A 27,835-nucleotide genomic window follows, 5' to 3' on the forward strand; every position below is an offset into this window, starting at 1 on the left:
ATTTTGAAGTAAATATTAATTGTAAATAAGTACCATATCAACCTCAAGTTTACCATTTTTTCCATCACACTTTACTTTGTTTTGTTATTGGTGGCTAAAGGAAAGAGGTTTGATCAATTTAAGATTAATGCTCTCTTGGTTTGGAGTTGAACTGTTGTTCATATTGCATTTGACTGCGTTTTGCAAGTAAGTTGCATTAATTGATGAGGCCTTGGGACAGCCTGAAAAAACTAAATGCTGAACACATACACAATTCCATCCCTTGCATGTTCCAAAAGGTTAGAAGGCAAGATTTACTGTGGACTTAAGCGGCAATGGTGCACCAGAAGGAACTTAATAAAACACTGACTTTTACATAACTTCTACTGAAGACTCTTAACGACATTCATGAAAATCTAGGAAAATAAAAAGTATACAACACGTGAGTGCCAGTATCAACTTAGACATCTACTACCCCTGAAAGATAAATATCTAAGAACACTATTGTACAGTATATCACAACAAAATCACAAATAAACGTAAAAAATATACATCTTCAAATTCCTGAATCACTACAACAGAAGCATACGTTAAATCCCAATAATCACAATGAAAGTACTTAAAACATATATATAGATTCTACTAATCTCGTTTTTTTACCAAATACCGTGTATGTTTTCAATAACGACAACGACCTGTTAACTTTTTGATTTCCTCACTCTCTTTATATATATTTCTACTCATTACATTTTTCCACCAAATACTGTATATGTTTTCAATAGCCACAATGACCTATTAGCTTTGATTTCCTCACACTTTGGATATATCTGTCACTAACCTTTGAGCACAAAATGGCTATTGTATGATTTCAATGCACATATGACATGAGAGAATGAGATTATTCAAACCATTAAGGGTGATTTCACACACATTGTACGGTTTCGAATCCTACCACTGGTGGCAGTTTCTTCATTTGTTTTTGCATACGAGTTCAAGACCTGTAGTACTGGGTGTATCCAAAAATCATGAGGAAATCAAGAAGTTAAGAAGTCATTGTGGCTATCACAAATACTTAAAACACATTCAACTCGCACAAACGATAAGAAAATAAGTTCTATACCCGACATAACCAATACAAAGCACGAGTCCTCACATCATTACTTTTGCTTGTCTATGCGATTTTAATAAACGGCCCCATGCGAGACTGATAAATACATTAGGTCACACTTGGCTCCCAAGTGATTAATTTTAATTCTAAATAATTATAAAAATAATTTTTTCCCAAAAAAGACATGAGTAATCATACTTTGAACACATGTAATGGATTAGAAAGCCCAACTACAATTAAAGCAGGTAAGTGTGTGGTTAAGAAAAGTGAAAAAAAAAAAAGGAGATTACTATGTAACAAAATATATGCAAAGAATAACTCAATTAATAACCTATATTTTATAACTCTGTTAAAGCTATGCTTGGCATAGTACACAAATCAGAAACTATTTAATTTTCAGAATGGACCACAAACTCCCAAAATTTTCCTGTGGAATATCCTACTGAAACTTATTACGGCACTCCCAACAGTTCTGCTTTAATAATAACATTGATAGTTTAGTCAATGAATCTTCAGTAAGTTGATAAATCAAAAGCTAGAACATACATACACAAAATTTTGTTTCCACATCAACATCACGTGTCTCTCCTGGATAAAAATACTCAAAAAATTAAATTTTTAGCAACGCATCCTCATTAACTGATTTGGATTATAAAGTGGAAGAGCTTTCATACCATTATTTCAAAATTTCATAGCCAACACATCACATACCTTGCAATAATAATGAGTACCCTTTTCTACACATTCAAGAAAACACTGCGACTACTAAACCAAAAGATATACAATATTCAAAACTATTCTCAATTCTAAATTAATGATCCCTGCAAAAGAGTTGTCCTACTGCACTCCCATTTAACAACTAAACAATAGATTGTACAAATTATGCTATGTTTAACAAAGCTACAATCTGTCTACAAGTCCCTACAGTTCCTTTCAGGAAAAAATATAAGACTCTAGTTCGACAAATTTTATCCTTCTTTGGCAAAATTTTTAACAGGATAATGGTCTTCATATTCTTGAACGTGAGATTCCATGTATTCACACTGCTCTCTGAAAGAAAAAAGATATTTATAAAGAAAGTTGTTTCAACTTTAGCTTATTTATCTTTAAAGGAAGTGCAATTATAAAAATATATTACAGACTGGTTTATTAGGGTAAAAATAAGCTAAAAACAATATCAGAAAACACTGATTGTTGGCTTCATTGAAAAGGCGGAATACAACTCAAATAGTTATAACTTAATTAACAAACTATTTTCCACTGAAATGGACAACAGGTATTGCCATTTTCGTTATAATCAAATAATTTAGCGTGACCACTGCAGGATGCCCCAGTGATCTGCTATATGTAGATGACCTAGGCTTAATAGCGGTCACATATTTCTTTTACTTTAATTTTTTTTCAGAATGGAGAATGCAGATGACATTCATACCCTTGTTGGCACTGAGGCTGAAAACCATTCTAAGGAGGAGCTCATCGCAATGGAGTTAGAGAAATATATAGCAGGTCATTCAGAGGAAGAACAAGTTATGCCCTAGCCAAAAAAAAATTCACAGCAAAGTGACTGGACGAGGCACTTGCTTGTTTCACCCAGGGGTTACAATCACTTGAGAAAATGGAAGTAGATTTTAGGAGAATAGCAGGCAGGCTCAGGATGCAACTGCCTGTTATGATGTAAATTATAATGACGAGACAACAGTTCAGTCAAAACGCAATATCTTCGTAAAAAAAACTTGCAATTTCACGGTGCCTTCTACCATCTCTTCTTGAGACTCTTCAGAAGACCCTGATGATGTAGTATCTCCATTATCCTTATCACTAGCTGCTAATTTTACCGATGCAAGTGTTCTATGCATGTTTACATTTGGCTAGGCTAGGTTAGGCTAGAAAGTAGGCCACTATACACTATCATACACATGGAGGTTACGTTAGGTTGTGTGCTAGGCTACGCCAGGATAGGATGCAGACCAATGTAAGTGTTCTGGGCATGTTCAAAGTTGGGGTAGACTAGGATAAGATGTAGGCCAATGACGTCCTCTCTGCACGTTACTGTTACGTTAGGGTAGGCTACAATAGGATGTAGGCCAACATAAGTGTTTTGGGCATGTATACAGTTCCGCTAGGCTAGTCTAGGACAGGATACAAGACAATTGTACAGTAAGAATTCTATGCATGTTTAAAGTTAGGCTAGGCTAGACCAAATTGGCCAGATGTGCATGTTCTAGGCATGCTTATAGTTAAGCTAGGCACTGTTAGGCTAGGATGTAGACTAATGTAAGTGTTCTAAGCATATTAAGGTTATGCTAGGCTAATCAGTAGTTCAATTTAAGCCTTGTTAACATGTTTAAAGCCAGCTAGGCAGGTTATGCCCTCTGTTAGGAAAATGAAATCAGCAGTCTATAATGTTTGTTAGGAAAACAAAAGCACAAATCTAACTGCCACGGTTGTGGCAAATTTCAAACTAAGCGCTTATCACACTCTTGTCAAGGAAGAAATGTTTTTGTCACTAGAATTTGCCAAGAATGAAAATTCATTTAAGTTACCATTATTTTTAGGAAATGTCAAAGAATATATAACTACAGCTATAGTACTGCACATTATCATGAACACAATATTCAATGTCAAACACACCTTTAGTGAACAGCACAAAAGTGAATACATTTATATCATACCTCAAATTATCTGGCAACTCATCATAGACGTCAGTGAACATTGCTTTCCAAGAAGGCTTTAATCTTCTTTCTGCTCGAGCAAATGCCTGCATCACCTGATACGAAAAAAAATACATTGAAATTTATGAAGCACAAATAATTTCTTCATGAATACAGTCCTGTGAAATATGAAAAATAACGTGTAACTGAAGACTATTTTACCACTGCATCACGAAACATCAAGAACTTAAACGCGTTCAGTCTGAACAGTTCACTGCCATGAGGTTTGTTATAAAATGTCAAAATTCTTAGCTTTTATAAAGTTGGCCTGCAATATTTGCTCTCATAAAGGTAATTCCTGTGCACCTCACTTAATTAATTAAATAACGTGCAACAATATCAACTAAAAAGTTGAAGATTCTGACAAAATCCTGTTTTGGGAATTTGTGTCCAAGAACTGTTATTTGCTGTTCACTATGTCAAAAGTAATATAAAATGTGTACTGTAATAATAGTCAACAATGTAATGCTTTCCCTAGAAATGGGGAGCCACTGGAAAGGATTATTCAGGGAGTAGGTAAATGCTTCCCATGAGATACCTGGTTGCTTTCATGAAATTAATGTGTCCTTTTATACAATTAATAAACCATGAAACATCAAAAATTGTTTTTGTGAAGCAATAAACTACTGTACCACTAATATAGAAAAGTAAATAAAATAAGTGAATCCCGTTTTTATCGTATGATTCATACCATAAAAGCACGTGAAGGCATTTGTGAAGCATGAATGCAAAATATTATCTATTATCTTTTTATACAATACTGTATTATTGCTGTATTGTAACTGATAACGTCTATACAGTATTACAATACAATGGCAAAATTGTGTACATAGAAAACATTCTTTTTCATGCATACCATAAAGTCATGCATATTGTCTTATAGCTCAACCATGTCATCAAAACTGGATTAGCTCGATTTCAATAATCTATTTTCGCCAGAAATATTCTAAAACATTTTCCTACTAAATGAACAGCTGAATATAAGACCAAAAATACATTTTTGCATAGGTTAAAGGCTAAAAAGTGGTTATTAAATGCTGTACTGCATACAAGAAACACAAAAATAAGCACGAAACATTATAAAAATCGACTTTATCAAATACAAGACTGAAGAAAAAACTGATACCTGACGTTTGCAGTCATCCTTCCACTGTTTCTCCTTTCCTTCATCCCACCAACCATGATGAACCATATAAGCACGGAGACGGGCAATGGGGTGCTGGGTAGAATCCCAGTGTCTGACTTCGTCAACTGAGCGGTACGCTGAACTGTCATCAGAAGTGCTGTGATGGCCAATCCTAGAAGTATGTACATGTATTTCTATTAGAGATAAGTAATCTACCAGAACATAATAATGCATAAATATACTTCCCAATAATTTCTATGTTTCATACATACAAAGTTTGGGGCATGACTTGATTCCCAAGAGAGATATCCACTCAAAAGAAAGAGTACCTTGGTTGCTGGTGGTGGGAATCCAACTCAATCAATCACTGCTTATCCTTTTAAGCTGTAATCACTGACAGAAACTAACAATGAGCTTAGAAAAAAGGCATTTTCAATAATAGTAATTAAAAGACATATATTGGAGGAGTAAGTTTAAGGTTAACGTTAGACTGAGCAAGCTGAATTCTCCTTGGCTGGTTGTGAAGGAAAGTGAGCTTGGTGCATTCTAAGACCCTGGGACCTCCTTAAGTGTGTTGACTGGGGAGACTGGAAGGTTTCTGCTGGTGTGGCCCCCACCAGCACTAGGGTAGTAGCCTTCTTAGATGCACAGGTGGTTGTTTGTCTTCTATCTCTCAAGAGTGAAGGACTCACATAAGGCACTTCATAACGTGTTATAAAAAAAGAATAATGGCAAAAGTACGAAGTTTAAGCATCTCTTATGACAGATGAAATAGGAGACTGGACAGAAGACTGGCTAAGTGAGAAAAACAGTGTTGTCATCAAAGGGACAGTCTATTGTTGGCGAAAAGATTATAAGCGATACAGCAGAGGGCACCCAAACTAAGGACATCAATCAGACACCTTGGGTTACCAAAGAAGGCTAGAATGGCTAAGACTGTACTTACTAGAAGAGAGTCTATTAAGATGTCTGACCATTTTAGATGATCTTAAGCACAAATAATGTTGAGTAAAGACATCTGTTCACTTTAAATAGTAATCAAACTGTAAAAAAAAAGATGAAATACTGGTCTAAACGGATTCAAAATCATCCACTGTAGGAACTTCTTCATTTATATGACAGCCTCACTCTGGAGACTACCAGCTGAGGTTTTGCATAATACCATTACTGGCCAGTTCAGAGATACATTATGCCTTGGGTTATGGTATCTCGACAGATGAACTGTTCAAGTCTTGGACGTAAATCCATGTAACTAGCGAAAAATGAATTTGATACCTCATTTTACATGCAACCTACTAATAACTTTCAAAGCATCAAACCAATCCCATAAAAAATGCACTAAGAATATGAATACAGCCAATCCTCCAACTTGAAATAATCATACACTGTCCCCAAATATTTGACGTTTGACTGTAACATAAAGATAATCATACACTGTCCCCAAATATTTGACGTTTGACTGTAACATAAAGACTTTACAAATACTAATCATAAAGCATAAAGTCATAAGGAATTTGTGGAGCTACAAAAGCTCTTTCCCTTTTGAATTGTCCAATGGCCAATCAGGTTTGGAAAACCTGAGCTGATGTGCAGAAAATTACCTGTAAGTCATAGCTTCAATAAGAACTGGACGATTTTCAGTTGTAACAATGTGGCGCGCAGCTTTCGTGGCATTGTAGACGGCAAAGACATCATTTCCATCAACTCGTATAGTAGCAATTCCATACGCAGGGCCACGGCAAGCAACTCCATCTCCTCGGTACTGTTCACTTGTAGGTGTGGAGATTGCATATCCATTGTTTCGGCTGCAACCATAACATCAAGAGAATTAATTTTGCACATATTTTGTACTTTTGTGAATTTCCAGTTGAGAGGACACTTAACCTATTAGTGCTATTTCTTACAAAATATACCACTATGATATGTTAAAATAAAAAATACTAAAATCCCACATACCGTGGCTAATATATGAGGCATTTGTATGTATTTCATCTATTATTATTATCATAACCTATGCACATACTCCTGTATACAGTATACATTCTAAATCATCTCTATATATTACTTTACAATAACTACAACAATGTGAACACAGTGCTATGTACAGATAGGTGAAAATAAACTGCTCTGTTCCTGAAATGCTTAACAGCAAACTTTTTCATTTCTTACTCACCATCTTATACTCTTGACATGCATGGACACTTATAAATATCAACCTGGCATATCTATTCACTATCCTTAAGCACACTAATCATACATCTCTAAAATGAACACACACAACCATATGATACTAAATTTTCTCAAAAAGACAAAGGAATCTTATAAAATACTGAATTGCTACCAGTTCGCAAGGTACACTTCTAAATTAGGAATACTTTGATTATCAACAGATTCTTCCATATTTTAGAAATTTAGGCTTAAACCTGATGAAAACCCAATACTGCTCCCTTACCAGAAAAATATTATGGGGCATTCCAGTGTTGCAGAAAAATTGAAAGCTGCATGTGCATCACCTTCACTCGAGGTCCCTTCTCCAAAGTAACAAATGACGCACAACCCATTTTGCGCTCTCTTGAAGGCATATGCAGTTCCCACAGCTTGTAAACATCAAATTTAAAATTAGATCTAAAAGTTTTGACAAATATACAAACAGAACTTCATCTAACCAATAGTCTGCATAGTTTAGTGACTGAAACAGCAAGTACGTCCAGAATACACAATCTTAATGCATATCTGGAACCTGTTATGATGATGATGATGAAGATTAAAGAGGATTCAACGATTTACTAAGATGAAGAGGACTTTTTAGCCTTTATTCCTATATACAGTACTAACAAGACTCTCTTTTCAAGCTCTTGTAACTAAGCCAGATGACAGCCATCATGCCAGTTTTTGTAGCATGGCCCTACATACTTTAAAAAAAAAATGAATGACATATGACCTCCAAATAACAACTACATGAAATAATATTGGCAAACCAGATTTTTTCAAAGTAAACTACAAGAAAGACCATCCTTTCTGTGTAGTTAACATAAATATTCAAGTAAATAATACTTGACAAAAGATTATATACAGTAATTATATTTTGCATTATTCCACCATCTGCATAATGCTACTTAAGAGGCTCTCATATGGCTTGCCCAAAGGAAATGTTCTTAAATAAGTGCTGAAAACTACAGCACGGGTCATAGATGCAAACTAAATCTCTCCTTAGGAGATTTAGGCAAAGCCAAAAAATCTGCTTTCTACTGTAAGTACCTTGTGGCATCTGAGTAGCCAGGGGAGAGGAGATTGTGACGAAATTGTGCTCTATAGAACCATAATGTACTGGCATTTGTCGACCTTTACCCTGATCCCCTTCGTTACCATAGCACTGATTCATGAAGCGATCCAACGGAAATCCTCTCCACATCAACACTCCTGTTACAAGACAAATAGAAAATAATACAGTAATGAGTACTATATGCAATGTTTGCTTTTGTTATTCTAATGCTTTTTCCTGCTATCTGGTTAAGATTTCTTAAGCATGCTCTGTGTTTTGTCTGAGTTGAAGGACATTCTTAAGGTGTTTTATTTAAGAAAATATGAGCCTGTTATTTTGTGACGATTGAGGTAAATATAAATGAACCTTTCAAGATGTGCCACATAACTTATCCAAAAATGCAAAAATAACCATACGGAGGGAAAGGAAAAGGGTAAACTGAATTGGTAATAAAAACCACTCTCCAAAAAGATCTAGTTACAAATGGACATCAACTTAAATGAAACCAGTGATGGCAAAATTGTTGGCTAAAATCCACATCTTGTGGCTTTCGAATTACAATCAGGGTATGTGATTTTGGAGCTTCCAAGACTGAGGCACACATAAAGTAGTTAAAATCAACATGAAACATTTTAAGTACAGCATATGAAAAACAAGAAAACATTCTGCAAAACATTTAAGAAAAGCAAACCCTAAAGGCAGTGTCAGGCACAAAAAAATCCTTAGCTTTCGTCAACACCAGAAGGAATCAGTCATGATGATGCCCGTTTAATGTCGGTAGGGTTAGTCCTTTCATAAACAACATCATAATCAATGACTATTAGACAACAGAAGAAAAAGGGAAATAAAGATTTTGTTAATTTTCCCCCTGAATTTTTTTGATTTTGTTTTACTTTGATGTCATATTGTGAAACACATCTCGGAAGCTCATACTCTCCAACTGCTCTGTAGTGTGGTACTACTGTACTCACATTTATTGCACTACGATATTTGATATATATAAGTTTCCTAAGTATTTTGCAGGATTATTATCTTATTTGAGTCAAAACAGAAAGCTACACTACATAAATACCCAAATTCCAAAGTTTACTTAAATGAAAAATCCTACAATACTCACCAGCCTCACGATATTGACCATACACCAGATCCTCTTCGTCCAAAGCTGCAGCTGAGCCAATGTGTGTACCTTCCTCTCCATAGTTTGTCATGTAGAACGAGATACGACCTTGCCTCTGAGATTCATACATAATACGATCCATGGTGTTCAGTAGCGTCATGCGTTGGTACATCTTAACGCACTTTTCTTCACCAAGCTTGAAAAAAGGAATAAAAACTTCAACTTATTGACCACCAACCCTTCGATGCTAAGATAAATGAGCAGGTATACCTGCCAACCAGGTGCACTTTGGCTCAAACCCATTACACGTTGAATGGCACGTACCAGCATTAATTTTATTTCTGAGAGTGTATGACAGGACGACTTACAAACCTTGAAAACTAAGTTTCCAAAAATACATTTTCTTCATAGATATACAAACCTTATTTTTTATATAGGACTATCCTGAGACAGCAATCTGGCCTCACTTTTTCCTTCAGTTACAGGGGCAAGTGTAAGGACAGTCAGACATTTTATTTATGCATATGAAGCCTCAGGATTGTACATTTTATGTAGGAAATGATCAATTTCCTATGTAGAGTTATTGTAATCTCTGCCATGCCCTATACAGTTCACGTATGTCAAATGCCAAAAACTGATAAGATATTCCTGACTCCTGTAACTTCCTAAACAGCTTGGGGGCTGATAAAGCCTTGAGACAGTATTTGGTATTCGTAAGAGTGCTGCATTCTAGGAAAGATAAAGGGAACTCATCTCGTTTGTGTGTATAAGAGGCTGAGTTTGATAAGTATTAGTTATTATCATAAGCTCCCTGATAAGAACATTCTAATCCTACCACAATTTAAGAACACACAATGCACTAATTGGACACTACCGTAATAGGGCACATCCTAGTCATGACAAGATGTTGCATTGATATAAATATCACATATGACACCTGAAACTCTATTATGCCCCACTGATAAAAAAGGGCAATATGTTATTCAAATGCAGTAAATATGGAATGAACCCAATGACTCATAATGCATTAAAGTCCAAACAACAGATAAGATCAAATTATTCATTCTCCCAGTAGAAAGTACCAAAATAATATACATTATTTCATAAGAAAATACAATTATACACTGCTATACAGACAAGAGAACATGTCACGACAATGAAGCTATGACTAAAAGATTGTATGGCTTTATGAATAGTTTAAAAAAGAGTATTAGGAGTCAGATGGCAAGTTAGTGAGAAATGATACAGGGTATATTATGGAAGGTGCACATGTACAGTAGGAAGGATATTGATGAAAGTATGATGGAGATGGCTTGGGAATGTCCTTCCCATAACTGATGGGAGATTAATGAGTATCAGCTTTGGGCATCATAACAGTTGGAAGACCCAGACCTACATGGATAAGAACTGAAATGGACGGTTGAAAATGAGTAGCTATCTTTTCAGAATGAAACACAGGGTGGACTTTCTGAGGTTCTATAAGTCACTTACGACATAACAAGACAGATGTTGAACAACTGCACATCCCATTCTGCATCTGTTAAAGTACTCTGCATAAAAAAGGCAAACTCTTGTAAACATGTACAGTACAATGAAAAATATCCCCATAAGATAATTAATGTATAACTAAAGTTACCTTTGGGTCGTAGGATGGATCAATGACTTCACCCTTGCGGTTCATGACACGATAGACTGGGATGCCGTCGTACAAATCTGGCTGGACGAATTCGAGTGTCTCTGTCCATTTTGAACGTGAACCTGGGAAATTTGGCCTTTCCTCACCAAGATCTGAGCTTAATGCCTGAAAGACACAATCATTTATTATAAAACAAACCAAGATATGCTGATTTGTGGGGGATAAAATTCCTGAAATTGTAGAGTAACAAATTTTTACCAAAGAAGATTGTTCAAATATTCCTACTTAATATAACCTATTATGACTGTACAGCAAACTAAATCCCAACTTGCCAAACAATATTAACTTTCTCTCCATTTTGACATAAATGCTACCAGGTCTTGGGTAGAGAACAGTCAAGAATTTAAACTTCAAATATTTGTAATTTTGCAATCCTTTCATGACTGGAAAATGAAATTACATTATTCATATTATATAAGAGCTAGTTTAGGTACACAAGGTTTTCTTAGAAGTTGGTTTCTTAAAAAATATTATACCTTAGCCCATTACCTGCCATAAGCTATTTCATCATGAGGTATTCGGTAAAACTGCACTCTACTACCGCGACCCTCTGGTTCAGTAACTATTAGTTTACATGCAAAATGGGTGACCCGTTTAGTACCAGCCCCTTGGGGATGAATGTAAAAGCATAAACAAAAGACAGTAAATATCATTAACATGAACAAAAGACATAAAAATAAATAAAATCATAAACAAAAGGCATAAAATATTCTGGTCAGAAATCGGTGGGAACCAAGCTATAGTAGTTAGTCTCCAGTTTTATCAGGTATTCTGTTAAGAATATGGAATAAGAGAATACTTAAATAAATAACAAACACCATCACATCTACAGTTGGGAGCCTGAACTGAGGGTCATGATTGGGGAGGAGACATATACAGTAACCTTAGTCAGGTTAGGGTGGGTTGGGGGGGGGGGGGGTAGTTACAGCTCACCATGCTGAATGACCTATTTGGTCCCAATGCTTAGCCTCTGGCCTAGACCTGGCATTTCATTCAAATCCTTTGGGCCAGCCCTATGTGAGCTGACAGTCAGTTCAGCGGTCTGGTTAAACTATAATAATAATAATAAGAATAACGATAATAACATAATTTGGCAGCAGACCCTCTTTTAAACAGGTTTTATCGAATATTATTGCTGCTTCAGCTGCATTTATTTTGCAGAAGGCTTTTTCCATGAAATGACACATACAGGCGAGCTGTTAGCGCGCACCTCCAATGAAGAGAAGTCCGCAATAAGGAAAATAGAAAAAGTCTTCTACAAAATAAACGCAGCTGAAGCAGCAATAATAATAATAACAATAATAATAATAATAATAATAATAATAATAATAATAATAATAATAATAACAATAATAATAATCCACAAGGCCCTGAACCCAAGGTTAGGTTAGGTCAAGGAAGACAAGCTTAGGATGCGTCCCTACATTAAATTTACGATTTAAAGTATCCTAGGTCAGATAGGACGAACACCATGGGTTAAATTTCAATAGTTCTGCATTAACCACACAAAATTCCACGGTTTCCCACGGGGGTCACCAATGATATTAAAATTACGACGTTACATAAGCATTAATCTACCCTCATAGCCTGTGCCATTTACGTTTGGTATTAATCAAAGTAACCTGAGGTAGACTGAAGGTTGGTTAATGGTTTCCGTAATGAGGTACATTTGGTCTCCATTCGCATTCGAGTCTAAATTAAAAAAAAAAGGTAAAAAAAAAAAAATCTCAAGGACCTTTCAACCGGCATAACCTTGGACAAGAAACCTTCCACGTATAAAAAACATTCAATATATTAAATTTGTAATCTACCGAGAGACATAACGACCTTTATGTGGAAATTACAAGTAAAATATCTTAATGAAACCAGATCAAAGGTGAAACCTTCTGGTAATAACCTACGGCGACCATGCACGACTGACAACGCCACGTTGCATAACCGCCACGACATTTAAAACATTTACCCTGACTGTGGTGGTGCGGAATGGATTTGTTCTTCTGTTGATGCATAAAAGTGTCCTCTTAATGGAGCTGCAGGATAAGCACCGTCTCACCACTGTAGCCATCTTTGCCTTTCTGCTCTTCTTCTTCTTCGTCGATTTCCCCGGAGTGTCCCAGTTTCCCCGAGCAGGGTTGCCAACGGTAAGGAGATATCCCCAAATATAAGGGCATACCTGAACAGCGTAGGGATTTTATTCGCTATTTTGGTATACGGTGTACGCTGTACAAGAAATTCAACTAATACAGTTATTCCACATATTACTCTACATACTGCTTGCAGTGACAATGGAAATGAAATTCATATGAATGCGGTGATTTAGAAAATGAAATTCGTACCCATGCCAAGATGACAAGAATTAAATTCATGTCTCTTGTAAATAACGCTGGATTTGAGGCTAGGTAATCTCGATCTAAGCTAGAAAATGAGATAATCAGACTCTCATCAGGATCTGATGATATTTACTGTATACAACAATAAGTTTTTGTGTAATGCCTATGTTTCAAACGGATGTAAAATTACTTTTATTTTACTTTGCACATTTTTATTTTGACACTGTAAGCGTGCTATTTATCTCCTGACTAATTTTAAATTCAAGAAAATTGCTCATAAAAGCAATTTTTAATGAAGTAGCCTTTGGGATACAAAGAAATGAGTATATATGTAGAAATGTGCTTCAATTTCGACGACGGCAAGTTTCTCAATGCAAAAATATGCATCTGAGTGCATTATCATGCACGTTCTTCACAAAAATAAACTAGTTTCAATGATTCAAGAGCAAAAATATAATCGCTTATTGTCAGTGAGAGAGGCATTGCCCGATTTGCCCCCCCCCCCTCTCCTGACTTCGCCTATCATGGACAAATTAATAATAATAATAATAATAATAATAATAATAATAATAAACTACAAGCAGACCATTCAATCAGATGTTCCAAGAACTAATAAAAAAGATAGGAAACTTTAAGACCTTTAACCAAAAACCTTCTCTCTGGTAAAAACTATACGATACACATTAAAAATCAGTTGCGACGTAAAAGAACATCATTCTAAACACTACGGACGTTTAAGAAAAAAACTAAAGATATATGTATTCAAAATCAATTACGACGTAAAAGAACAGTATTAAAGAGAAAAACTATCACCTGAAACTGACAAAAAACCTATGGCCTTCCAGGCGGGCCGAAATAATGAGACCAAAAGACATAAACGTAGATGATGATGATGATGATGAAGAAGGTCCTTTTAAAGCATATATCCCAAAGAAATGCTACAAACAGACTATAAATTACGACAGCCTTTGAAGGATGTATCTAACAGTATGAAAAGAGTAACACAAAAGCTAAAATGGGTCGAAAAATAAGAGAAAGAACGGCGATCGCTCTTCCAAGTGACATTTGCCACGAAGTGGAAGAAGAAGAAGAGGCAGACAGGAAGCGATGATCTGTTGTTGTTGTTCTTCAGCGACGAAGTAAACAGACCCAGGCAAATCATTTTCCGTCATCTTGCCACCTGATCTTATCAAGATTTATACATTAATGACGAGGTAACTTACGAATTGGGCAGTCCGAGTGGACGAGTGCAGCCTATAGATAAGAGCGAGCATAGATTTCGGAAGTGGTCCTTAGAGACTACGATAGGTTAGGCCACCTTAGGCTAGTCTAGGGTTCGATCAGGACTGCTGTGTAATCGCGGTCAAGCATGGCCTAGTTTTGTTAAAAATGACGCATTTGTTGGGAGCATATAACCCGTTTTTTGTGGGCTGATTAAAAACCTGACAAACCGAAACGGGTTAAAATGTTGACAGAAGAGGCCATGATTGAAGGTTAGGTGATAGAACGGTAAATCTAAGATAATTATCTTGGAAGTTGATTTTTCCTATACTTTTAGTGTTGCTCTGCCCCCCCCCCCCTTATAGGAAACCACTTTTTACCAAAAGTTTCCTTATAACACTGAACATGCGCGATAGCATTCCAGGATGCCCCGCATACAAAAACATAATCAGTTCTGAGGTTAATTACAGTCGACTGACAAACAATTATGGTAAATTCATAATAAACAACCAAAATACTATTGGAAAAGTCAATTTTAAAGGAAACACTCACACAGAACTAATGCTTAGTTCTTACCAATTGATTTTTCTTATACTTTTAGTGTTGCTGATGAAGGAGGTGGTGTTTATTGTTGGTCAGTTATTATTAACCTTATATCTCCATCAAACATGGTTGGGGACCCTTTGGGAACGCAGCGTTTTGGGTGGGGAAAGAAATGATGAGAGAAAGATCGAACTTATTGTTGTTATGGAATGGTTCCTTGCATGCGCAAGTCATTAGGGAGCCAGATGTTTAAGAAGGGATTGGTTAAGGAAACCTATTATAAGAGGATATACTGTATACTAACTTAACGTACCCTAACCTAACCTAACCTAGCAGGCTGTGTTACTTACCTGGGGGTGGAGCCCCAGTGAAGGAAACTCCACTTTTTACCAAAAGCCCCCATACAAACTGCGCCTACGCGATAGCATTCATGTGCAGAACCATTCCATAACAACAACATGGCAGTCCGGTCTTTCTCCCAAGGTTTCTTTCCCCACCACCCAAAACCCTGCGTTCCCAAAGGGTCCCCAACCATGTTGGGTAGATATGAGGTTAATAATAATTGACCGACAATAAACACCACCTTCTTCATCAGCCACACTAAAAGTATAGGAAAAGTAAATTTCCAAGGAGCTGTCGCTTAGATTTACCGGTCAGGTAATATCGCAGATAGTAACACAAATGTTGTTCCTCTGCGCATGATGTTGCATTGGGGGATTCCATGCAGGGCAAAGCCCCTCCCACCAGGTCAGGGCATGGCACCCTAGGATAGGTTGGGTTAGGTTAGGATGCAACCCTGTTGAAATATCTATTTTTAAGCAGGCCTGCGACCATTGGAATTAGCATGTGCAGTTCATTTCCAGTTTTACCAAGGGTAGTTATATATGCAAGTTATCTTACAAAAAGGTTTTAAATTTCGTCTGCTTTATTACACAAACATTTGGAAACATGAAAGCTTACCATGGTTAGCCTAGGGTAAATCATTTGTTTAAGCTTCTCTCTTTTCTTCACTACTGATGATTAAAGGCAAAACTAAGAATGAGGTAGTCCTCGTCTACTGTATTTTGGTAATACAAGTAATTTTGATTGAACATGCACATATTGAAGACTGTTGATGAACTGCACCTCCAAAACAGGATGAAATTCATAAAATTCTTTGAAAACTGTAGCATACAATTTGCACTGAAGTAACAGGGAACAGGCCTAGTATTGTGACACCTGCATAGGTTGTGACTGATTACATATAGGCTTCAGTCATGATTGTTTCAGTCTATTTTTGAGGCATATTAGGTCAATTTTGGTGCTTTTCCCACCCTTTGTAAGCCATTTAACAATTAGTCAATGGGGGGAAGAGTTAAGTATACCTTAGTTTAACCAGACCACTGAGCTGATTAACAGCTCTCCTAGGGCTGGCCCGAAGGATTAGACTTACTTTACGTGGCTAAGAACCAATTGGTTACCTAGCAATGGGACCTACAGCTTATTGTGGAATCCGAACTACATTATGATGAGAAATGAATTTCTATCACCAGAGACAAATTCCTCTAATTCTTCATTGGCTGGTTGAAGAGACTTGAACTCAGGCCTAGCAGAGCCAATGGGGGGATCACAGTGGGAATCTCAAGAGGGGAAAACCAAGAATGAGTGAACTGGGCCTACAGGAATGGTAGAAAAATTAGAACTTAGCCTACAACACTGTATAAGAGGTAGGAGAAATAGCGTACAGTATGCTACAGGGTTCATGTGTACAGTACAGTAGTCTAATTGGTAACACTCGAAAATAAAATATAAAAGCACGAAGACATAGCAACCTAACCTAGGGCTCTGCCTCCTGAGTCCTTCACGACTGAGGTGTTGCGAAGGGCCCCAACTTACTATAGCATTGCTTTTATTATGCACCAGATTTAACATATCTGAACTGGATTAAGAGGTTTAACTAAAGCAGTGGTATGTATCTATGAAACAAAACTTGAAAACTTGTCAACTTTTTAAAAATAACTTGTCAGCTTTTGAGAAGTTTTGTGTTATTATGAATTTGCATTCACTAAAACTGCTTTTTTTTATCTGCTTTTTCCAGATGTTTTCTCTTCCATCAAGACTGTGTATGGTAGAAAAGTTGTTGGCGTTGAAGAAATCACCACAGATTGCACTTCTGCAACATAATAATTGGATATGAAGAGATTGGAAGTGTGGTAAAGATACTGATGTGGTGGACTTCTGTAAAATTTATTGTCTTGACAGTCTCTGCAAATTTCATATCACCGTAGCCTCATGTACATAGAACAATGTCTAAGATAAATAGCAAGACCAGTGCAGTTCCTGCAAAGGATGTCAAGGTGTCAGAAATTGGTTCCAGCCGAAAGGAGGTTTTGGTTTTAAGCAGTAAAGGCACTGACAGTCAGAATCGAGAACAACCATGGTACCTTTTCCCCGAGGAGGACATAGATGATTTGAGTTTTGGTAGTGAATCCGATTCATTCAGTACATCAGAGGATGAAGGAAATGCAACTGGGGGTAAAATTGGAGTCATAAAACAGGAAGATGGCCTTAGTGAAAATCTTTCAGCTGCGGAGGCTGATAAAAAAGCTCATATTTGCACAGTGTGTGGGAAAGAGTATAAAAAGAAAGGTCACCTAGAACGTCACAGTTTGAGACATTCTGAAGGGAATAGTAGTGGCATATCTGGCATATCAAAACTTCATAAATGCCCGCATTGTGATTATCAGGCTTCTCGCATTGGAAACATCAAGAAGCATATGTTGACTCATTCAGGCGAACGCCCTTTTAATTGCCATCTTTGTGAAAAATCCTTTAGACAAAAAGCTCATTTGAAAGATCACTTGCGGTCACACTCAGGGGAGCGAGAATTTGAATGCGATGAATGCGGTGCTACCTTTGTACAGAAGTCGTCTTTGAAGTTACACGAGAAGAAACACTCTGGTATACGGCCTTATTCCTGTCATCTTTGCCAGCGTTCGTTTTTTGAAAATCAGCATCTTACAAACCACATGAGAACGCATACCGGGGAAAAGCCCTATCAGTGTGAAACTTGTGGGCAAACTTTCTCAACTTTTAGAACTCTCAAGACTCATCGGATGATTCATACAGGAGAGAGGCCTTACAAATGTGAGATATGTGAAGTGAGTTTTCGTGAGAAATCAACATTGCAGAAACACAAAGGTGTCCACATTAATATTGGCCCATTTCCGTGTGATGAATGTGGGAAAGAGTTTTCACGGTTGGCCAGTTTGACATTACACAAGAAAATTCACCTTCCAGTTGGTGGTAATGTGCCGTTACAGCGTGGAACATCCAACCATAATTACAAATTCAGACCCAAAATAGAGAGTGAAAGTTTTGATGAGGAAAATGAAAAAGTAGCACCTGGAAAGGAAAATTCACAAACTGGTAACCATAAAGCGCAGACCACACAGCCAAACAGTCTTTGCGCAGTTGATTCTGTTGTGACTGCTACAACGTTGTTTAAAAGGGAAAAATGTGTCGAAGGTAAGTCCACCAACAGAAATTTATTTTCAACTTTAGAATCTGAAGGGGAAATCAGAATGAATACAGATTTGCATAACTCAGCTTTAAGTAAAGTTGTAAAGAATACAGTTGGTTCTGGATGCCCAACCAAAAGTGCAGTCTCCTTAGAAAACTTTCAGAAACCTTCAGAGAATGTTGCATCATCAGTGGGAAACATAGCTCATCCAGACCATGTTCGACAAGCTTTAGAATTTGGAACTGTTGTGGAGACAAAGGATGAGGATGGTAATGATCTTATTATTGTTTTACCTGCTATTTTGAGTAACCGGGATATTATCCTTACGTCCCCCAAAACTGAAACCATCGTACCTCTTAAAAACAGGCCACCTTCACTGAAGCTGGCAGAGCAACTCCCAAAAGTTGCCAGGAATGAAATGTCAGAGTCAACAAAAGTCATTCATAAATTCCCTAGTGATGGGTCAAAGAGTAAGGAAAATGAATATGAGTTAGAACTAGATGAAGCTGAACACTCCAATGAGGATTCTTCAGATGAAGGTAATTTAGACATTGAAATATTTGCATCCACTTCCGTTGATGATGAACCACTTGCTGTCAAGGAAGGGGGTTTTGGGGGAAGAATAATACAGGAAGACATTCATTCGGAAAGCACCGGTCTTCTTCTTTGGGATGAAGACGTGGATCCGGTCAGTGAAGTTACATATGTGATAGAAGAGGGTCAAAAGGATCCAGTTTCCATTTTTCACTCGACAAATTCTGAAGGTGTGAAAGTAATTCCACTCAATCCAGAGGGGAAAAGTGTGAGAACGACTGGTAATGACAGTGACAGCGTTGCGCCTGAACTAATTCCAGGTGCCTCTCCAAGAAGGCGAAAAAGAGGTACTTCTCATGAAGAGAAAAGAAAGCTTCCTCGAAGGCTGAAAGAGAGAAAAGAAAAATCCAAGCAAATCCGCGAATGTAAACAGTGTGGAAAGATTTGCAAGAGTTCATCTAACCTCATTTCCCACATGCGCACTCACTCGGGCGAGAGACCGTATTACTGTGATGTTTGTGGGGTGGGTTTTAAGCAGATTGCTCACCTACGGTCTCACGTGAGGATCCACACTGGGGAGAAGCCGTATGTTTGCAATCTCTGCGGCGCAGCATTTACCCAGTCGTCTCGACTAAACTCTCACAAGAAGACTCAACATATAGAGGGCAGAAAACCCAAGAAAAAAACAGTCAGGGAATGCAAGATAAGAAATTTCTACTGTCCCATTTGTAAAAAGACATTTTTAGACGAGTGCTTCAAGAGAGAGCATATGGAGCAACATCGGACATTAGCCGACACAAGCCTTATGAAGACTGATAAACGATCTGCTGAATTCCAGTGTGATGTGTGTGGAATAGTATACAGTAATAAAGCTACATTCAACAAGCACAAATTGCAGCATTCAGATAACAAACTGATATGCGAAGTGTGCGGATGCTCATTTGGCAACATATCTGCCTTGCAAAGTCACAGTATGATAGTGCATCATGTTAAAGTGGAAACCGACAACACCCCTGGTATGTACATTAATGTTAAAATAGGGAAAGAGCAGGATTTTATAGTTGTCAACCCTTCAGTGAAAAACATTTTGCATGGAGGCCATGTTGGCGGTTCTGAAGGAGAGAGGGTAACAAAGTTTGACGATGAAATGGAGGAGAACCAGAAAACGCCAGTTATTCAGTTAACAGAGACTTTGGATGGCCAAGTAGAGAGTAAAATCATGGGCAATTCAGTGTTCAGCAATGACGAATTCACCAGCATGAAAGTGGTTCACGTCAACAAAGGAATAAAGGACGAACCAATAACAGCAGTCGATTCAGATTCCTTTGACTTGACAAAAGTCAATGAGTATTTGGAGAAGTCTGGGGACTTGAAACATCCTACCCCTAGTGATTACTTAACTGAAGAGAGCCTGCTAGAATTGAAAGCTCCTCCCAATAAGAAGCCCAGGTTGAAATTTGATTACATAAATTCTGAAGGTAAGAAAGTCTGGAAGTGTACATTATGTCCCAAAGTATTCTATCAGTCTTCTAATCTTCATTGTCACATGAGGTTCCACACAGGTGAGAAGCCATACAAATGTAACGTGTGTCCTAAAGCCTTTAAGCAGATTACCCACCTTAAAGAACACATGCACAAGCATACGGGGATGAAGAGTTTTGGTTGCACAACATGCGGAGCCCATTTCACGCAGAGAGGAGCTGTGAAACGGCACATCAATGTCATTCACGACGGGAAGGGGGACATCGAAAAGGTGAAAAGCTTTTCTGCGAGGAAGAAAAACTTGGGGAAGACTGGCTGTTTGTTTATTCGCACAAGGTCCACGAAGCTGAAAGAAGAAGCGGTCCCCTTGCCACCAAAATCAGAAAAGTGTGATGTGTGTGGAAAGGAATATAATTCGAGTTACATGAAGAGCCACAAGAGGTGTCATACTGGTGAGAAACCGTTCAAGTGCAAGTACTGCAAAGTGGCGTTTAGACAGAAGTCTCACTTAAAGTCCCATCTTGTTTGCCACACAGGTAAAAGGCCTTTTGTGTGTAGTCTGTGTGGGACCTCATACATGCAGTTAGTGAGACTGAGAAAGCATAAAGAGTCTTGTAGTGGGAAGGGAGTCCTTTATTGTAAGAAGAAAACACTAAGAAAAGCAGAAGGGAAAGAAAATGTTAAAAGTGTCCGTTTTGAGTTGCAAAGTATTGACCAGGCTGATGTTGTTGAGAATGAAAACGGAACATCCAAAAGACTGTCTTCTGCAAAAGTTCCTCCACGTGAAAATGACAAAGATACTTCCGTCTTGTTTAGTGATAGTGAACTTTCTGACGACAGTGACGCTATACCGTACGAAGATGAAAGTGATGGAGAAATTGTCTTGTCCAGGAAAGTCAGGAGGAAAGGAACACAAAAAACAGAAGAAGGAGAATTTGCATCAGTTGAGAGTGACAAAACTGACAGGGCTTTGAAGAACTCCTCCAAGGAGCATTGTGAGAATACTGGAGAAAAATCTGACTTGGGCATTGTGTGCAAACTTTGTGGTGCAAATTTCAGGAGGAAATCTGCATATAATTTTCATTATAACATGAAACATGTAAGTGGTAATGAGGATGTTAGTGAAGACGATGCTGACGATGAAACTAAGTTCATTTCTCGTAATGATGGAGGGGCTCGAAGCCACGCAAAATCAGTTTCTAAAGTGATTAAAATTAGGACGAGTGTAACTGACAAAAAAGGTTTTAAAGAAGAAGGAAAAGTTCTCAGGGAATTTAAAAATAGGAGATACAGTTACCAACAAAAAGAGCACCTTACATTAAATAAGAAAAGCGTGAAAATGGAAAGTGTCCAAGAAGGAAAAAATTTAGACAGCCATAACCCTAGTGCATTGGAAACACTAGACTCCAGAAGTGACGGTAAATCAAAGTTTTTGTGTGCTGTTTGCAATCTGTCCTTTGGGGAGTCGTCCTTATTGAAGTCGCACATCAATTGTGAGCATTCAGTTGCAAGCAAAGGTGAGGCATTTGAAGGAGCAGCAGGAGGACAGCTGAAGCAAGATGGTGGTTCTCCAGCCAAAGTGAACTTTCTTGGTGCTTTGGACCTCTCAGATAATTGTGAAAATACGTCATGTCAGAGGAACCCTGTCACTTCAGCTACCAGTACTGCAGGTCTAACTGGGGAAGAAAAGGAATCCACTTATATTTGCGACGACTGCGGAAAAGCATTCACTCGTTCGTCAAAACTGAAACACCACGTTTCAATGTGGTGCAAAGGTCAAAATTCAAAATCTTCGATGCCAGTTCCTGCGACCTCAAAACTGACCGGAAAAAATAAGACTTCCGGTAAGCCGAGGGTTATGGGACAGAACGAGAAAGAAAAAAATGTAGCAAATAGCGCAGAAACTCATGATAGTTCTGTGAAAAGTCATGAGGTGCCTGACCCACAGAAATCTGTTGGAACTGTGATATGTAATATAAGCAAAGTTAAGAAACAACAAAAAGACAAAGCTGACCAGATTGTTGATTTAGAAAACCCACCAATGTTTGACTATGGGAAATTGGGAACCTCTCGCGCAGATAACATGACTAGAGGTTTCAAGTGCAGCAAATGTAAATCAACATTTAAACATAAAACGAACTTAATAGCTCACTTGAAGAAACACAAAGGGGAGAATCTTTCCTCTTGTTGAGACATGCTTATGAACACTTGCAAGTTTATTCCCTGAAACTTTTGGTTCCTGTCTATGAATAATACCGTTTCTGTTCTCGTTGTAAAATATCCTTTGTAAATACTGTTCTGGAATTGCCTTAAAAATATATTTATTATATAGAATTTGAATTTTTATAACATTAGTTTTTCCTTAGAACCCATCACTCATATTTGTTTGCATCTGTGATCTTCAAATGTCCCCATTATCTATAGTCTTTTGCCTAACTGAGCTTGAGAGAGGTATGATTCAGGTGTTGCCTGAACCCACAAATAATGCCAATTGGCCCTCACAGGACATGAAAGATGCTCTTCATGACTTGCGAAAGAAGTAAAGGAAGGAATAAAGAAGATCTTGTGTTGGAGATTTCACGACAAAGTCGGGTGCAACTGACAACTCCACTAGTGCCCGTCAGCACTGCGTTCAACTCCCAGAGATCGCAAATCTTGCTGATCCATCTTGAAGATGGAAATACCAGCATTGAGGTTGCTTGCAATGTCTCCTGTACAGGCTTGGTATGACTAGGACTAGGGAAAGATCTCCATCAGGAGGTTTTGGAGACTGTCGGAACCTCTTGAAATTGCTGGATGAGCATCTAATTCTACTGGAGAATCCATAAGGTATAGTAATCACACTAGCCTCATTCAAAGAATATAGTGAAAAAGGCTGGAAAGAAATATGATTGTGATTGTGAATGATGGTTAGAATGATGCTGGATAATGGTGATCCTGCAGTCAGGAAACAATCAGGGGAACTCTGGACATTGCTGTTCAAAGGACTGTAGACCAGTCAAAATTAGTTTAGGTAATTAATGGCTACCTGTGGGTCAAGTGATGTGGGCGTTGTACTACTGCCAACATCCTGTCTGCCAGACAAAAGAATGGAAAATGGGATGTTCAAAGACCACAAATGTGGGTATATATATATGGATGATGCAAATGAGATGAAACAAATAATCTTAAGAATATTGTAAAGTCTGTTTAGTTGTACGATCACTTCAGTCATGAAAGGTACCGAATTCCAGAAATGGGATGTCCCACTGTGATATTGTATGTATAGACTGTAAAAATAAGCAATGTTTCATAAATTGCTGTGTATAAGATACTGTAAATTTTGTTACTCCAATAAAAGAACTTGCCAAATGTATAGTTAAGTGTGAAACACAGAAATCCATACTGTTAAGGACTGTTGTAAATATTGTACTGTATATTTGTTGAAGATACTTTATGTTCAAAAGGAAATTTGTTGTTCTTTTCCTTTTTTGAAAGCTGTTTAATGTATATACTTTTGGAGAGCAATTGCCAACTCACCCTGGTGTATTATAAAACAATAAATCAATTATCGATTGCAACAGAAAGTCACTAGCCCGCAAAAAATGCAGAGGGTCGAAAAGACTACACCAAGACCACTCTATCTCCCCAAACAAAATGGCTCTAATATCCAGCAACCTTTAAATTGTCCAGGGGTGTGGAGAATCCATGAGAAAATAAAAACTTCAAAAGAGGAACCTCAGTTAAAATGCACATAAATGCTGGCACAATGGCAGGAGAAGGTAAGGTAAGGAGTTGGTGGAGAGGCTGCAAATTTAGGAGTCAATATTTTGTGCACAGGTAGGAGGATGATCAAACGAGTTGATGATGTCACAGAAATATAAGTTCTGATGGAGTCAAGACAAGACAAAATGGAGCTGGCAAACCAGGTGAAGTTGCAATTGCATTAGATATTTTGATCATGTATCAGTGTATCAATGAAGAGAATACAATTTGTTACAGATTATTCATACTGTTCATGAGCATTTAAAATATAGAAATAATGGTACAGTATAGATATCACAACTACATACAGAGGCACTTTTTGCTATGGTCTGTAATTCCTGGGACAACATATAAGATGCCTTAGAAAGTAAGGCTAACATGATGACAACTTACTAAAATATAATAAAATTAAAAACTCACAAGAATCAGCTGTTCAGTCAGAACAATAATAATAATATTCACTCTTCTTGGAGGCAGATTACAGTTAGTAGGGTACATTACCACCTTATAATGTTCCTGTGAAACTCAGTGTCTATACAGATGTGACTTGTTTCACCCCAAAAACCCATAATTTACCATTAGCCTATTGGTGCATCGGCCACTTTTTCCAGAGATTCCTTGTTTATTATTTTCCTCTTTTCTCTAGGTAAAGCAGTGTTTTAAACTCATAAAATTAGCAATGAAATGTCAGCTTATACACGTATTTGAAATAATAGGCTACTTGAAATTTTCTTCAGGGATTTTGTAAATGCTTTCAACACTGTTCAATAGCTTTCAATGGCACAGAGCTCATTAGGCTAGTCTTATTAATTTCTGAATTATCTATGTACCTACTGTGATCTTATTTTTGTTACTGTTAGCCTAAAGTTTTGTTTAAGGTCAGATCACTTTTTATGCCAATCTGAATTTATATATATTTTCTTTTCATTTAATGTTTTTTATCATAGTTTTTATGTGTGAATTATAAACATTATTTGCTTATAAAGGAATATATGGTGGGTTCTTGTCTATATACTCTGAATTTCTTTTTTGCTTCCTGTTAATTTTGGGAGGGGGGGTGGGTAAATGACATAATTTGTTCCTTGTTTTTTCCACAGATATTTTCCTTGCACAGTTTATTTGGTCAGTGCCAGAGACAGTTTTTTTTTCAGACTTTGTGCCTACAGTAACTATGCATCTCATACGACTTTAGGCCAAATATATAATTTATCATATCTTCACACTTTCGTAACCTAACCTACCATTACTGATAGCGTTACTGCTATATAATTAGGTTCCATTTGGAGTGTGATATTGGGTTATTTTTTGGAAGACTCCAGCCACCTCCCACTTTATAATTTATATTTTTCTTGGGTAAAACACATCAAAACAAAAAATTTCTCCTTAATACATAACCTTCGCAAACGCTTAATAAGAGAGAAGAATAATTAATCAAATTAGGATTTATAAGGTAAGACAATACCTGTCCCCCTACCCCTTCCATAGCTAATACGGCAAAAATGTAACCAGTACACACTCCTGGGTTACGATAGGTTGGTATTTTTAAGTTCTTTTAGTGCCCTATCATTTCCTAGACATTTTTGCATGAAAAACCCAAAATGGGTTATCATGCAAATATGGCTAGCTGGCGCCTTTCGAAATGGCTGGCTGGAGTCTTCCGAAAAATTACCTGATATTGTGTACAGCACTTTCAGTCTGTCATATTACGAGTATGATACGTGAATTTTTGACAACCCTTCAAATAACCTAACCTAAATTTCAGCTGAATTCACACTGTTTTGTTCGTAAAAAACTTCTTCTCAATACATAACCTTCGCAAATGCCTAATAGCAGAGAAAAATAAGGACTTGTAAGGTAAGACAATACCAGCCGCCCCCCCAACCCCTCCATAACTAATAGGGCAAAATTGTAACCAGTAAACACCCCTAGTTTACGTTAGGTTGGTATTTTTAGGTTCTTTTACTACCTTATTTCCTGGCCATTTTTGCACGAAAAATCCAAAATGGTTTTTCATGCAAAAATGGCTAGCTGGCACCTTTGTAAATGGCTGGCTGGAGTCTTCCGAAAAATTACCGAAAAAACTTCATATATTTTAGAATATGGAGATTTCCTAATTTTTTTTTTGTCTTGGTGCAATATAATAAAAGTTAAAAGTGAAAGTAAAGTACTACTCACAGTACCGCCTGGGAGTTTCGGCTGCAGGAGGTCATCGCACTCACTCGTATTATGTCCTTAGAATAACCAATTCATAAAATGTGTCCGTGACCCAGGAGCAGCAGTAGTAGTAACAGAAGAGATTTACCTTTGACACGGCTCCTTTTTAATTCCTACCTATACTTCCCAAAACCTAATTCCATTATTGCTATCGTTAAGAGTGTGAGTATTTATTGAATTAAATGTGCGATTTAAAAAATATATATATTTTCCAGCTAGATTTTGCATTTACATATCAACTGCCGTATTTAAAAAATTATTTTTGTCAAGATGTAAGGGCATCGCTTATCTAGGAAAGGACCTTTCGTTTAGTTTCTGAAAATTGCTATTATTCATTTCTCAGGCCAGGATTCAGACAGAGGTACTAAATAAAAATATTAATATATTTACAACTTCATACGTACTAAAGGCACGTAACAAGTGACTCAAATAAGTCTGTCCCCCACCGAGCCTTATCAAATCTGTCATTTTAATGTTCATTTACAATTAGGCCTATATCCCACAAGGGCAAAAAAAGTACACTTAATATTGCCAGTTTAAGTAAGTATCCCAAACTTATTTTATTTCATTGCAACACAGCTTGTTAAATTCGATCACAAAAATCTAAAACACCTTCATTTCATTTTTTCTATTCACTGTTGAAGTTACCATGTTATTAGTGACAACCTTTGACTGAGTAATAAATTACCAAAATGAGTACGACATATTTTGAGCAGCCTACGGAAAATTCCACTCATGAGACGTTTATTCATCACGTAAAATTAGCTGCGTTTCACTGGTAATAAATCACGAATAAGTAATGGAAAATCAGCAGTAATTAAATTAAATTGTCAGTGGAGGATGAGTTCGACTGGCTACTCATAAGATATGAAGATGAAAGGTGGGTCCTCAACAGGTGTAAACCCCAGAATGAGTCATTGTGAAACGTATCTTTTAAGGTGGACTGAACGAGTGATCGTTAGTCTTAGCGACATGACACATAGATTGGCTGATAAAATTAGGCTACGAGGCCAAAGCACTCGGGAAATTTGAGCCATTCATCGCTTCAGACAGCGAATAGAGTGAGTTGGAGTGGTTGGATAGCAAGATAGAAGAATGGAGGTCGAGTAAAAGGCTAAAAATTAGGTGCAGCTATGGGCCAAAGCGAAATTCTTTCCATTAATTGCAACAACAGTCAAGGGACCAATCTGACGCATGCGCTCTCGAGGAGAGAACTGGAGCGACCACAACAACTGAGTCATATCACATTTGGATCAAATGAAGTTT

General features: G+C 37.3%; 2 protein-coding genes across 3 annotated transcripts; one reads left to right on the top strand and one right to left on the bottom strand.

The window, feature by feature from the left end:
• Positions 1-349: 349 nt before the first annotated feature.
• Positions 350-26,610, bottom strand: BckdhA (Branched chain keto acid dehydrogenase E1 subunit alpha). Of its 2 annotated transcripts, XM_067126949.1 has the most exons (10): positions 26,531-26,575; positions 12,963-13,172; positions 10,940-11,104; positions 9,304-9,499; positions 8,183-8,344; positions 7,377-7,521; positions 6,526-6,729; positions 4,925-5,096; positions 3,760-3,854; positions 350-2,137 (listed from the first exon to the last, which is right to left on the bottom strand). In XM_067126949.1, the coding sequence occupies exons 2-10, from the start codon at positions 13,062-13,064 to the stop codon at positions 2,056-2,058; spliced, it is 1,323 nt and encodes a 440-aa protein (XP_066983050.1). In that variant the 5' UTR covers positions 13,065-13,172; positions 26,531-26,575; the 3' UTR covers positions 350-2,055. The 2 variants fall into 2 exon arrangements, with proteins under 2 accessions (XP_066983050.1, XP_066983051.1); XM_067126950.1 differs by lacking the exon at positions 12,963-13,172 and having other exon boundaries at positions 26,531-26,610.
• Positions 14,402-24,061, top strand: LOC136852355 (zinc finger protein 91-like). Its single transcript, XM_067126936.1, has 2 exons — positions 14,402-14,543; positions 17,171-24,061. The coding sequence occupies exon 2, from the start codon at positions 17,379-17,381 to the stop codon at positions 22,800-22,802; it is 5,424 nt and encodes a 1,807-aa protein (XP_066983037.1). The 5' UTR covers positions 14,402-14,543; positions 17,171-17,378; the 3' UTR covers positions 22,803-24,061.
• Positions 26,611-27,835: the final 1,225 nt, after the last annotated feature.

The sequence above is a fragment of the Macrobrachium rosenbergii genome, chromosome 25, assembly GCF_040412425.1.
Source record: "Macrobrachium rosenbergii isolate ZJJX-2024 chromosome 25, ASM4041242v1, whole genome shotgun sequence".
Classification (NCBI taxonomy): Eukaryota; Metazoa; Arthropoda; class Malacostraca; order Decapoda; family Palaemonidae; genus Macrobrachium; species Macrobrachium rosenbergii.